We start from the raw sequence: 15,049 nt of genomic DNA on the forward strand, positions 1-15,049 counted from the left end.
TGCACGAGTCTTTCTTTGCTTCAACATTGACCTGCATGATCTGACATCAAGCTTAATTAAACAGTTCTTAGCTGGAAGTGAGAATCTTTGTATATCAGACACACATTATGAGCTGGCTTGTTGGTCTATGTTCCCTCAAACTGGCAGTTAAGTTTACTAAAAATGTTCTTAAAAAAATTTAAATAATAAGTTACAGACTGTAATACACACCTGTTAGTTTTCTAAAACTATTGAGCCAAGTAAGTTACACTTTATTTCGATGGTCCACTTTAGACACTCAACTAACTTTACAACTACATGTCAACTAAATCTCATTATAATATTAGTGGACTGTACTAGATTGTTAGGTTAGGGGTTCGGGTCAGTAGAGTAAGTCGACATGTACTTGCAAAGTCACTTAGTTAGAATGTTTAAAGTTAAGCATCAAAATATATTGTTAGCAGATATTAAGCAGACAGTCTACTAATACTCTAAAGACTAGTTGATATGAAGTTGCAAAGTGGAATGTCTAAAGTGGACAATAAAAATAAAGTATTTAACACTTTGAAATGATAAAGTTAATGGTCACATATCAGTAAAGTTCAAACATGAACTTTACTGTTTTTAAAGTTCAAACATGAGCTTTAAAGTATACATTGAGTATATAGGTCCACGTGAGTTGGATACAGAGAGTTAACTGTGGGACGTCCCACCCTAACTGAGTGAAAGGGGTTGACCGGACCTGCCCACAGCAAATGTCTTCTGTGTGAACTTGTATTGCTGTTAGATAGTTTCAGACCCTTCCAGCAGCTGACTTCTCCTCAGGCTTCTCTGTTAGACGGACAGAAGGTAAGAGCATTCATTTGGGTCCTCTTCCATTCTTACGTCCTGCATAAAGAAAACATACAGTCTATGGTCAAGTGTTGATTTACTAATACTTTCAAACCCATTGCCAAAACAACTCTTAATAATAGTAGCTTGGTTTTTGTTTTCATCTTACTTGCATGCTAAAAAGATTGTGAGGGTTTTAAACATTACTTGCCCGGTCTGAAAGCACAGATTTACTGACCTCTCTGTAAACCTTCCACTGGAAACAGGTGTCTTGTTTTATTTAAACTTTGAGTTGCTTATTTATTAATTTTGAAATCTTTGTAAAATGAACATGAGCAGATTATTTACCAAGCTTATATTCTTACTGTGCTGTTTACTCAAAGTGTGAGCCTAAAACGTGCACATATTGAGGTATTGTGTGCCACATATGCAGCAGGAGGGGTGAAGACAGAGTCAGGGATGGAGGGGGAGGGGAGAGAGATTCGGCCCAATAGACCCCTCCCCTTACAATTACTCCCATCAAAAGGAATGCGTGTTTCCATGGTGATTTTTCACCAGCTGTTTGAGACCATGTCAAACGAGGCAGATGTCGCTGCTGTAGAAAAACAAGAATCGTGTGAAGACAAACTGTCAGCCTGCCGGAGGGCCCGAGTTTTCCTTAAAAAAGTTTGAAAACCGTTTTTTTCAAGCATTATTATTATAATATTTTTCATAAAAATGTGCATACCAATTGATTATGGTAAAGGTTCCAAAAGTGGGTTTTTGCAGCGATGCCATTTTTGGTTCCCCAAAGAACCTTTAGGTAAACAGTTCTTAAATGAACCTTCTATGCAATTAAAAGGTTCCATGGATGATAAAGGTTCTTCATGGAACCATAGATGCCAATAAAGAACCTTTATTTTTAAGTGTATTTTGCAAGATTTCACGAGAAATGTGTGGTATGGAGTGAATAATATTTCCCCCGTGGTGCAGCAAAGATTTTCATGAGAGATTGGTGGAAAAAAATATCATGTGCCTTTGGGTGAAACAGAAAAGGTTAAATGCATTTTTATTTTTTTTTTATTTTTCTAAAATTGCTTAACTTATTTTAATGAGTTAAAGCAATGTAATATGTTGTCATAACTTATTGATCATAGAATGTTTTTACAATGTTGGTGAATCCCCCCGAAAAACTGAAGACTTATGCTTTCTAAAATGAAAATAAAATTAAGTTGTAGAAATTGAAAAGGGCAACAAATCAGGTTAAGAATGAGGATTAGCACAAATCAGGTTTTGACCGCATTTTTAACCCAATGGTTCGTGGCTTGCGATCATCTTGAGGATCAGATAGGAATATAAATGAATAAGTCATATTTCATGGCCACAGATAAGGTCTTTTCAAGGTGATATGCTTTAATTTAGAGTGAAATTAATTTCCTTTCCCACAGACAGTTGCTCTGTTCTTTGCACTGGATAAAGGAGACCGCTAGGCAGTAATAACAGTGCGGTTTAACTTACAAACAGCGGTGGGGGATGGGCTGATGACTTAAAAAGGTCAGGTGATTGTTAACTCAGGTTACACGGATCTTATTTGCTCAGTCACTCTCTTTTAACTGTCTTTTGTCTAACTCAGAGCTCCCTGTACTCCTTTTCAGCAGAGGATGAAATTTCCTCTTCCCCCACCTTGTTTTTCTGCACAAGGTTTAGCTTTGTAGGAGCTATTCGTTGGCACAGAAATCAAGATAATGTTACAAAGAGATGAGTTTTCATTTCCCGGGAAACAAAACCCCAGGAGTAAAACAAACGTGTTGATTTGGTGCTGTAGCACATTTCAAAGTTGTCAATGCTGATTTGGTTGAAACCCCACTTTTTTTTATGCGACTGGCAGGTTCAGTTTGTTTCAAGGGAGCTTTCAGTAAGAAGGAGTCTGTTTTTCTGCTTAGCGCTAAACGTCGCACAGATGCAAGCAAGTAATTGTGCCGTAATGGACAGGTGGCTTGTGCAGAGGTTTACTGTTCATGCCAAGTGACTTCCTGCTCTATAAATCAAGCATGCCCACCATGCCAAACTCTATCCCAGTGCTGGGCATTGATGATGATATTTGTGTTTAATATTCTAAAACTACCTTGGATGATATTAGTGTAAGCATAACAAACATATTTTCTCAGATATTGTTTAGTATTTAAATTTGCCAGAGATGCGTTGGCAGCGAGTCAAATATAGTGGATACAGTTTTGCAGCTTATTTGTTTATCTAGAGATTGAACCACCTGTTTTTCCGCTTCGGAGAGGAAGAGCACTCCGTCTGCGGAGCTTCTGGAAAATGACTCTTTGGGGAAAAAAAAACGCAGAGTACTGAGCCGCTGTTTTCCTCACGGTTTACACCCAACAACCTGCTGCTTACCTTACTTAACTCTAAATTAAATATTGGGTAAAAATGGCATCCTTTATACCGCTGACTTTCCTTCAGTTCAGGCATGTTTGATTTTCAATGCGACCTTCCAAACAAAATAAGTTGTTTTGCTCTAAAGTGACTCCATTAGAGTGGTGGACTTTTACTTAAGCCAAAAAAGTGAATTACATAAATGTGCCAAGTCGTCTCCTGAAAGGAACAGAGCAGACATCCAAATTAAATACAGGACATGATGTCGGGTCATTTCCTTCGTCCTATGACTCACACAACCTGTTAAAATAGAACGTTTTTGTTGACGGGAAGCGAAAAGATTCCTTGTCTGCCATGTTTTAAGACTCAGTATTTGAGGAGGGTGACAGAGTCTCTGTAGTTTTCCATGTCTAAGTCTATTAGAGATGTGGGGTGTCTGACCTTGATTCGAGCAACCACCTTCTTTTCCTTTGCCAAAGAAAACAGGGCCATTGAAAGGTTCACAAAACTCCTTACACGGCTTTCATGTGCTGAAATCAAGAGATCATGCGTCATGCACTCAACTACAAGAGTTCTTAGGTGAACTGACCGAAAATACTCAAAAATCAAATCTAATGGAGGATCCATGGATTTCCATGACATATCCGAAGGCTATTTGAAATCTAAAACCACATGTTTGATTACATATTTGACAACACAACCAACTGGTCAATCAGGGTCAGAATGAGCCTCCAAGGATTTAAAGTCGCATGAATCAGAAGTTGTGATAATCTTCTCTTCCCTATTGTGGCGTATATCCGAGTGAAACGGCTTGTCAAACAAGAACATATGGTCTTGAATTTGCCAATGGAAATTGATCGGATGTTTGTGGTTTGCTATAGCTGTGATCCCATGTGATTGACAAGTTGCCCCGCCCTCGTGCCAATAAACACATCATCAGAGAAGAGATGACGCTGCAAGACGGAGGGGAAGTTATTTTGTTTAAAAATTATGAAGGCACATGAAAAAAATAAATAAATAATGATGTGCACAGATAAATAACATGCAATATTCCATAAAAACAGGAATTTTCAATATTGATTTCATTGTGACTTTTAGTTGAAAGTACGCACTAAGTACGCATATGACGTTTTGATTAAAAATAAGGGCTCAAAAGTAAAAAAAAAAAAAAATTATAATAATAATGAAACATGCACGTATGAATCTTTCACAATGAGATCAATAGGATGCAATTAGAAAATAGATAGAGTGAATTTCAACTTCATGCCGATTTTAACTAACCTCGTGCAGTTTTTCATGAATAAACTAGGAATTTTTCAACCTTGAGCAACAAGCCAAGGAGATTCTCAGCAGTTGCTGGGCAAATTATTCTCAGGTCAGTGCTTTCAAGAAGACTCCTTAATTCCCACAAGAATTTTATAACTCGGCCAATTACTGCACAGATTTTATGCACTAATCCCACCCATTATCCACTCATGCACAAACAGGCCCATCACAGCTTGAGGGGTGAGAAATTAGCTTTGTAAGTCAAAAACCAAATATGTCGGGACACATTTTCATCATGCTCGTTATATGAACTTGGCTGATGGATCCTCCCTCAATAACCAATAACTTTCATAATCAAACACAGTCAACGTTAGCATCGAGCCTTTCATGTTCAGAAATGGCAGGGTTTCTTTTGTTTCGTAGCTAGTTTCATTACTGTGTCTGTGTTTTTATAGAAAAACAATAGTGTCTGGCTTTGATCTGTGATCTTAAGTGCACCAAAAATGCTGTTGGTAGAATCTCCCCAGTGATGGTCTACCGATGTCTGCTTTGAACTTTCCAGCCATAAACAAAGTATATATCTATATTGATTCAGAGAGACAAGGGGAAAGCAAGAGAGATCTTTGGTACAAAGAAAATGGACGTGAGAGTGAGTGCTTTCAGACAAACAGCCCCTATCTTCCTGCAGGAAAGTGTCGTTTCTCAAGAAGAACATATCGCATCAGTCCGTCTTCCAGGGGCTCTTTGAGCGAGAGGAAAGCGGTCGAGCTAGCAGAACAAATACAGACAGAGCTCTTATCTCAATCAGCTTCTGTGTCTGGAGAGACTGACTTCTGTAGGCTACTTATCCGTCGCCGAGCATACAGAGCAGGTCTGGTGGCCCGAACGCGTGTGGTTCAGCATCTGAGGTGTATTGATCTCGAGTTACGGGTGGATTTATATAAAAGGAATATATAGGGCCAACTGGAATGTTACTGTGTGATTTTGTTGTCTCATACTCCTACAAAACATGCATAATACTAACATGATAATGTGATGCTCTGTAAATACTCAGGTTTTGGGTGTTTTTGCTTAGGCTGAAACTCAAGATGAGGGTTTGGATCTTCTTCCTGTTCTGCCTCGCTGGCAAGACTCTGGCTGCTCCAGTAAGTAAATCTGAAATAGAAATATTAAATAAATATATCATTTTTATTGAGTATTATATTATAGAAACAGATAAATAATATAAAACAAGCTTCGTTTTAAAAACCAAAGAGCATTTTTTTAATGTCCGTAGCTCCCTCAATAATGTTGCTTTGTGACTAAACTTTGACTAAACTCCATACAACAATTTAATTTACAGACCGAAGAGGAGCCAGTTGTTGAAGAGGTATGTTATATTTATTTAAACTGATATTTAAATCTTTTCAAAAAATCTCTGCTTTTTTTTAATAAGGCCGAACAGCATTTTTAAGAAGCCTTGTCAAGCCAGTCATTGGCCAAAAATAGACACCTCAACCCCATTATGGGACCAGATGTGTTTATATATGCACATGTTCAACTTCCTGTTAAATTCCCCGGGGGGACTGAAATCCATAAAAGTTTGAAAATATATCTAAAATGGACTAATTACAATTCATCGCTTCGCCACATGTGCACACAGATGCCAGTTGTGTTGGACACAAAAGCAAAACTCTTGTTGTGGCTGTGCAGTAATGTGGGTCATTCGCTCCCAGTGCAGTTTTACATATTTTCCTCACATAAAAGAGGAAAGCTGTGTTTAAAACTGGGCTTGGTTCTACAGGCCATACCCATAATACTTTTTTTCTGTCTGATAATTCAGGAGCTGGAAGTGGGAGCTAACCCAGTCCAGGTGGAGACCGGAGAATTTGATGAGGCCATTGAAGATTTGGAGGATGTTATTGCTGAGAGTGAGTTTGATGTCTTTTCCACACCACCACCACCAAAGTTTTGTACAGTACAGAGATGTTTCTGATGTTTGCATCATGTCTTCTGTCCCTGCATATGAGTGAAGTTGTGATAACGTGTGTAGATGTACATAAGACCATGGGTAATAACAGGCTACAGATAAGTCAGATGTAGACAGCTATAATTATGTTTTCAGACAGACTAAGTTATACAGGACAACGTTGATGCCAGTGCCAGTCATCTAGCCACATGATGTTTTTGCCAACCACAAAATATTTGGAAAGGGGAAAGAAATGTAAATCCATTGGAGAAGAATTTTTTTTAATATATGCCCTTTAAAGGAATAAAATAAAAGAATATAAAAAATAAAAATAAATTATATATATATATATATATTAAAAATGACAAAAAATTTAAGGGTAAGTTCATCCAAAAACGTTATATTCTGTCATTAATGACTCACCCTCATGTTGTTCCAAACCCGTAAGACTTTAATTCGTCTTCGGAACACAAATGAAGATCTTTTTTGAGAAATCTGAGAACTTTCTGTCCCTCCATTAACAGCCTACGCAACTACCACTTTCAAGCCCCAGAAAGGTAAAGACATCATTAAAGTAATCCATCCAACTCCAGTGCCTCAGTTTTCTGAAGCTTCGTTTGTGCAACAAACATAACTGACCATTTTATTTACAAAATATTAATCTCCAAAGCGCCTTCACGAGAGCAACACAATGTATGTGTTGTGACGTTGTTGCGTGAACATGCATTCAAAATTATTATTTTGTAAATAAAGTAGTACATTTTATTTTTTAAATTCACAAACAAAGCCCTCTCGTCGCTTCATAAAACTGAGGTTAAACCACAGGAGACACATGGACTACTTAAATTATGTCTTTACTACATTTCAGGGGCTTGAAAGTGCTAGTTGCGTAGACTGTTATTGGAGGGACAGAAAGTTCTCAGATTTCGAAAATATCTTCATTTTTGGGCCGAAGATAAATTAATGTAAAATAAATTAATCATCAATGATTTTTCCTTACAGACCCCTGCCTAAACCATCACTGCAAGAAAGGCAAGGTGTGCGAGGTTGATGACAGCAACCAGCCCATGTGTGTGTGCCAGGACCCCTTGACCTGCCCCGCCCCAGTTGGAGATTTCGAGCATGTGCGTGTCTTTAGTCATTTCCTTCATTTCACATCTGTCTCAAGTCTCCACACGTGCAGTGACAGCAATGCCTAGAAACACATGCACACCATTTTAGCAGTTTGATTGAAATGCTACTTTATGTATTTAGGCATGTCAGTAAACATTAGTAGGATACCTTGGGGAAATCCAAACCTGTCAAGTTGACAACCGTGGCATTTATGATTGTTCATATTTCTGTCACAGGTCTGTGGCACTGACAACAAGACCTACGAGTCCTCCTGCCACTTCTTTGCCACCAAATGCGCCCTGGAGGGCACAAAGAAGGGCCACAAGCTGCACCTGGACTACATCGGACCCTGCAAATGTGAGCGCACAACTGTGAAGGAAAACAAGGCACAAACATTCAAACAGACTTTGAGTGTAAAATTTAGACCACTCACAAACTCAGCCATGAACGCAAGTGGAAGTGAGTGCTTTGAAGTGATTGATGGCTTGTAGCTTTGAGGCGTCCCTGTTGCCCCCTCCAAACACTGAGAACAGGGCGAGCCTGAGCTTGCCAGTGCTGCTCCACAAAGCAGGCCGAATCCCCCCAAATCTGCCTCATCCACTGTCGTTGTACGCCTGATGGGATGAGTCGGGACTGAAGGGCTCAGATGGAGCTCCTGCTGCGGCATAGTCTCATTGCTAAGCAGGGTGTCTCAGTAAGAGACTCAGAAAAAGTGTTTTTGGCATTAACGAATTAGATCCTAACATCTTTAACATTAATATTAGCCAGAGGGCTGTAATTTGCCTCCTTTTACACTATCATGCTGCATTATGTGCTAAGAGGCGTGTTAGCATGCTGTTTGTGTTTATTATTTATTACAAATCGCTTGTTTTAATGTTTGGATTTCCCCTCAGTCATCGCCCCCTGCATGGACAACGAGCTGAGTGAGTTTCCCCTGCGCATGAGGGACTGGCTGAAGAACGTGCTGGTGACCCTGTACGAGCGCGATGAAGACAATAACCTGCTCACCGAGAAGCAGAAACTCCGAGTCAGTTCAACTGTTTGCCTTTAAAATACTGAGATTTCCATTATCCTCTACATAGCAATGTAAAAAGAATTGTAACTAAAGATTAGTTCAGTAACAGGGAAAGACAAAGAAAAAGAAACACAAACATTCCAAAAAATATTTAGGCCATTTCATATAAAATTTCCATCCATTTGAACATAAACTAATGTGATGCATATTTTATCAGTCATAGATCATTGATAAAAAAAAAACAGGTAAGAATTCTGTAACTAATAAATTGAATGTATTTTAAATACGCAATAACCAGGTTTATATGTTTCTCATCAATAAATCCCAAATCTCTTTAACCAACTTAATATTGCTTGTTCCACAGCTAGCCATACTGTATTTCAACCATGTTCATTTTAATTGAATAAATGTAGTTAATTTAATAAAGGATTTATGCTGATACTAAGCTATTTGATACTAAAAACATGAGGTCGCACTTTAGTTTAGGGTCCATTTCTCTCTATTAACTAACTATTAACTATGACTTAATAAACTCCTAATTATTACTGCTTATTAATCGTAAGGCAGTTGTTAAGTTTAGGTATTGGGTAGGATTAAGGGATGTAGAATATGGTCATGCAGAATAAGGCATTAATGTAAAATCAAATAGATGCAAATAGATAAAAATAAAGATTTTTTTTTTTGGGAGTAAATAAATCTTACCGGTTTCTACCCGTTTTATTTATGTGTGACTGCAAATATGCATCCCCTTAGGTTTATTAGTTCATGTTAAAACTGTATCATCCAAATGGATAGAAATGTTGTATACAATTCAAATGCATGAATCTTAAATGTAAGCCTAAAGATTTTTTGAGTGCATAATTTAACAATAGTCAAAGCCAGTTGGCGAAACTACTGAAATGCCAAACCTTATGCTGTGTTTTTAGGTGAAGAAGATTTATGAGAATGAGAAGAGGCTGCAGGCCGGTGAGCATTCTCTGGACCTTCTGGCCCTGGACTTTGAGAAGAACTACAACATGTACATCTTCCCCGTTCACTGGCAGTTTGGCCAGCTTGACCAGCACCCTATTGACGGGTATGTTTAACTCATTTTCACAGCCATTCCAGCTAGACCCAAACCTAACATACTTCAGAGAAAATGACGCTAAAAAATTTATATTTTTTATAATAACTATTACCTTGATGGTTCAGCTAAGTGTTTTGGTAGCAGAAGCTAACAGTAGCCTTCAGTAGCCAAAAATAAATAAAAATATTGTTTCAACTTAAAACTTTTAAGTTTAGTCAACTTGAAATGTGAAATTCGACTAAGTGACAACTTGGATATTTGAGTTGACAAAACGTACAATTTTAATCCAGAACAAACGCTTACTTTTTTAAGTTGAAACAACAATTATTTTTACTGTGTAATATGTCAGTAAAAAAATGTATTCATCTAAAAGCACGTGCTATTTTGTGTTATATAAGGTTCCTGTCCCACACCGAGCTGTCCCCTCTGCGTGCTCCTCTCGTCCCAATGGAGCACTGCACCACCAGCTTCTTTGAGCAGTGCGATGCTGACAAAGACAAGTACATCGCTCTAGAGGAGTGGGCCAACTGCTTTGGAATCAAAGAGCGTGAGTTTTTGACAATGCAATTCATACTGTATTTCTTTAATGTTCAGTTCATTTTATTTGCTAACTTTGGCTGTTTTCTGCTTTCAGAGGACGTCGACACTGATCTTGTCATCTGAGCACGTCTCCCATTGACGCTTCCTAGATACTATTGGGGCGAGGTGCTAACCCTTAAGTTAAAATCAAATTAAAGGTGCTAATTGCGATTTCTAACAACCTGCATATACCACTAAACATTCATAATGTTTAAAAGAAAGTGCACAATCCACACGGTAACTATCACAATAAGTGATTGAACACTGCCCATTTTTTAAAGTTAGTTGAAGTTGGTAAGACAATGTTGGACAGGCTGTATTAAAAAAAGAGTTAAATATGATAAACTATGTATGTTGGAAAAACACTTTTTTTTTTCGCTTTGGAAATGGATCCACAAATGTTTGTTTTTTTAAACTCAGAATCAGGGCTTGAATTGTAAGTTTGGAGTTTGGATGGTGGAAATGTACAAATCAAAATAAAGTTTCCAAATAAATGTTATTTCTGCTTGCTTTATAAACTTTTAGTTTAATTTGTTGCACTCTTTGCGGTGGTGGATTATTTGTTTTGATTTCTTTATTAAATCTGAAAACGTCTTTTAATTTGAGCCCTGAATATCTACAGGCGGATGTTGTTATTTGCATATTGTTTCCTGTCAGACATCAGGGCCAAATGTTGAGTGTTTTAAAAGTTGAATAATAAAAGGAAATATTAATTGAATTCAAGAGGACAGAATCTCGCCGGATGAGATTTTTTTTTTCTCCCTCTAGCATGTTCACATACATTTGCAGTATTTGCCACAATGTGAGCACTATGAATCTCTTTACAGAAATAAAAGCTACTGAAATTTTCAAACCCAATCTTTGCATGCATTTATCCATTTGTCTTGATCTGTTTCCCCCAGGTTCATAACTGCATAACCCATTTATACTTTAATGTTTGCTATGGAAAGAATGAAAAACTTTGTCAAACATGATGTTTACAGATCATTTGTTTTATTCCACTATACCAAAGATCATTTTAGCGTTGAAGTAAATATGATTATGACTACATAAACACTGTAAATGTGCAAAGAAAACAATGGTGCATGGTCAGCGGGATCTCTGTATACTGTGGGGCTACAAATCTGGAACACATATGTTAGTAGTTTCTTCGAGGGTGGAGTGGATGTTTACGTAATTTCCTTCATGCCTTTGCATTTTAAAATATATATTTTAGGAGCCTGTATTTACAGGATTATTTTTAAGCCTCCGAGGCGATGTGGCTACCTCAGTGTTTAACTGGTTGCACTGGACAGTTAAATACTGAAAAACATCCACAGCCCTCTCAACAAGCACGTATTTATAGATTTGTTTTATAATAATTTAGGCTAAGAAGATATCAGAGGATTCATGTGGAAATAATTTTCTTAAACATCTTGGATTATTCCAGAAGGCAATTCTTATAGTTTGTTTTTGCTTAAAGTCGTAATCTGTAGTTTTTCACACTATTTAAACATGAGGTATGTTCATATTTCTAAACAACCAATAATTTAGGCTCGATAGTTCAAAATCAAACAGAACCATGTTTCAAGCATGTTGCATATTTTGCACGAAGCAGTGGGAAAAAGAGTTGATGGTCTCAGTGGGGATCAAGCAGAGCTAGAGAGAAAGAGCTGGATTTACCCAGTCACCAGGCTCACCCTTCCAGCCAGACACTCACGTCAGGAATCTCAAACAATGGCAGAGCTCCAGCCAGAACACTGTGCTGCTCAGTCCAGCCCACTTCTGCACCGGGGAGGGGTAAAACACTCTTCTCCACTCCTTCTTAACCCTAAAAACAGAATGCTGCAGATCACAAAATCACAACATTACTAACACAAGCCTTAAAGTCCCAACATGAATCACTAAATAGCATACACACTGCCTTTCAAAAGTTTTAGATTGGTATGATTTTTAAAGGTTTTTTTTTTTTTTTGTCTCTTCTTCCTGCTATTTTCAAGTGTATTCAAACAGAAAACAGTTATTTTAAATTGTAATAATATTTCACAATAGTACTGTTTTTGCTGTATTGTGGATCATATAAATGCAGCTTTGGTGAGCAGAAGAGACTTCTTGTAAAAACATTTTAAAAATATCATACAGATCTAAAACTTTTAAACGGTACACTATCACTCTCTGTTTTATGTTTTAGTGCTAATTTTAGAGTTTGCATAAAAATAAAAAACAGACAGACAGACAGACGAACAATAAGAATAGCTGTAAATACAGAATTCTGACAGCTAATGCCAAAGACCAGGAATAAGGGATAATCCACGGCTAGCTGTGCATTAAATGAGCAATATCACACTTGTAGCCGTGCGATATCACACCACAAGATGAGGCATGTTACACCTAGGAACATTCTCTTGCCATTTACTGTCACTGTCAGGAATTATGTTTAGCGGAAGCATAGCATTTTAATGAATTTACTTCAAAGTACCATATTAACATAGCCTACACATTTTTTATTTAATAATGTGGTACGTTTTTTTTTTGTTTTTGTTTTTGTAATAAGGTAGGCCTACTTGAGGCGTGCTGTATTCACAATACAACACGGCCTCTCGTACCTCATGTTTACATTTCAGCATGGCTGTGATTCGGCCGTAGGCAATTATATAGAGCCATATTGCACGGTTACGAGTGTGATATTGCGTTTATACAACAGTTCGACGACACAAGTGTGTAAATAAGAAACAACAACAGATTGTCTTTTAAAACACTCTTTTGAGAGGAACTACTTCCTTCCGCCACGCTTCCAAATCTCAAGTTGACAGTGTTGAGCCTAAGCATCCTTTACTAAAACGTCACTTTAGAACAGATGGCAACGCAGGAACACTGAGTTGCTCCATTAAAGCTTATTGTATTATGTAGAGTAGAGAATGAGAGAGAGATCGACAACGCGAGTGCATTACCTGCATCTAGCTGATATTCTTCAGGTCAATCGTAGCCTATTCATAATCACAAAATAAGTTTGAATGTCCACTGTTATCTTTGTCTATGCCCTTTTAACAGTTAAGGGGTGCTATAGTCAATGTATTTGTAAGTTGTGTCTTATAGGGTGTTGTTTAAAGTAAAAACCACGTCCTTGTTTACAACCTTGTTTTCCCTTTCAATAAAAAAGTCTTTGCTACTACTGACTCAGTCATATAAAGACAGTCTTTGCTGCCACCTAATGGTGTAATAATGTAACTTTCACTGGAGTCGAAATCACTCTTTCTCAATACCAAATACTAAGTTATTTATATAATATGATGTGTTTAAAAATAATATTTAAATAAACAATATTAGCCATTATAAAACTGTAAGAAATTTGTACAGTAGTAGGACACAATAAAAGGCAAACAGTTCAGTCAAAAGAACAAAAGCAGAGATTGCCAGTTTGATATACCCAAAATGAATTGAGGTTTAAACATTATCTGCATAAACAGCGATGTTACGACCTCGTTGCTGAGAAATATAATGTGGCAATTCAGTAGCTAAGCTATTGTTAATAGCAGTATTGACTATTTTCTGTGCTCCTGAATAAATGTGTGTGTGTGTGTGTGTGTGTGTGTGTGTGTGTGTGTGTGTGCGTGTGTGTGTGTGTGTGTGTGAGTGAGTGCAGCGTGATCTCCGAATGCGAGTTATGTATGTATGTATGTATATGTGTGTGTGCTTCAATATAAGCAGCGCATTTATATAGACTGGTGATTAAACTGACTGGAACTACCTGTGCATTCAGTTTAATGAAAAATTCGATACCTTCCAGCCAATCGGAATCGAATATTCAGACAGACGTCACAGACCATGGTATAAAGTTTTATAAACAATTTCGAACGTTATATAGGCCTCTCAGTTAAAAAACAAAACAAAAACAAAAACAAACATACGATTTGAATATGGTGTACTATTTTGATCATCATTTTCAATATCAGGTTTATCTAGGCCTATACTCCTAAAAACAACCTGTCCTCAGACCAATACATTATGACATATATCATTGATGTAAACTTTAAATATAAGCATGTCTTTTAAAGGAATTCTACTAACAGAATGAAGAGGGTTGTTTAATAAAAAAAATATGAAATACGATTTCACAGCTGTGTTCACATGGCCTATTTCTGAATGTATTTTTACACCTAGATTTGTCAAGTTTACTATAAATATTTAATACATTATTCTATCTGTCAGTGTTGATGCATACTGAAAGAAGCATTCAACATTGGTGAATACTTCTGAACATGTTGAACAGATGAATACATCATTTATTTATTTGCATCAACTTTTTTAATCCCAGTTGATTGTAAAAAACAATTTGTTTGAGAGATTAATTCAGTCCAATCTAGATCCAATACAAACAGTCAGTGAGGTTAATCTCTTAACCATCTTGAATTGAGAAATGTTTAGTTAAACACTAAAATAATGAAAGCTGTTGATTGATGGAATTTATTAGTCATGATTGTTGTCAGATAGCCAATATGCGTGTCAAGCATCGTGAGCCCAAGCTAATAGTTCTCCACGATCCTCTTAGCTCACGGTGCTTTCGGTAAACGGAGCCCAATATCGTTTTCAAACGCACATTGTTGCATGCATGGGAAGCGTGTCGCCCCCTAATGGACAATATACGCTCTCAATATATTCATATTTATAAATCATAATTTATATGAAACTCTAATGCAGTTCTGCCAGATTTGTAAATATAAAAATAACACCAGAAAAATCCGTGCTAAAGATTTTCTCCACACTGATACCAAATAGGCTCAACCACTGTGACCGCATCCAAATGGGTTAATCTCAAAAAAATATTTTGCATTTTGAGTGACAATACTTTCACGAGATGAATTACCCCACAAATGTCATTACAGTAGGCTAGCTACTTAGCCTGGACATCTCA

General features: G+C 37.2%; 1 protein-coding gene across 2 annotated transcripts; it reads left to right on the forward strand.

Annotated features, from left to right (window-relative positions):
• Positions 1–694: 694 nt before the first annotated feature.
• On the forward strand, positions 695–10,657 carry sparc (secreted protein, acidic, cysteine-rich (osteonectin)). Of its 2 annotated transcripts, none has more exons than XM_082177813.1 (10): positions 695–828; positions 5,513–5,582; positions 5,780–5,806; positions 6,260–6,347; positions 7,388–7,509; positions 7,735–7,855; positions 8,392–8,525; positions 9,440–9,588; positions 9,978–10,126; positions 10,214–10,657. In XM_082177813.1, exons 2-10 carry the CDS (start codon positions 5,526–5,528, stop codon positions 10,240–10,242), a joined length of 876 nt encoding a protein of 291 aa, XP_082033939.1. In that variant the 5' UTR covers positions 695–828; positions 5,513–5,525; the 3' UTR covers positions 10,243–10,657. The 2 variants fall into 2 exon arrangements, with proteins under 2 accessions (XP_082033939.1, XP_082033940.1); XM_082177814.1 differs by having other exon boundaries at positions 714–828; positions 5,492–5,582.
• The last annotated feature ends 4,392 nt before the right edge of the window (positions 10,658–15,049 follow it).

This window comes from Leuciscus leuciscus (genome assembly GCF_965113295.1).
Source record: "Leuciscus leuciscus genome assembly, chromosome: 8".
In the NCBI taxonomy this organism is placed as follows: Eukaryota; Metazoa; Chordata; class Actinopteri; order Cypriniformes; family Leuciscidae; genus Leuciscus; species Leuciscus leuciscus.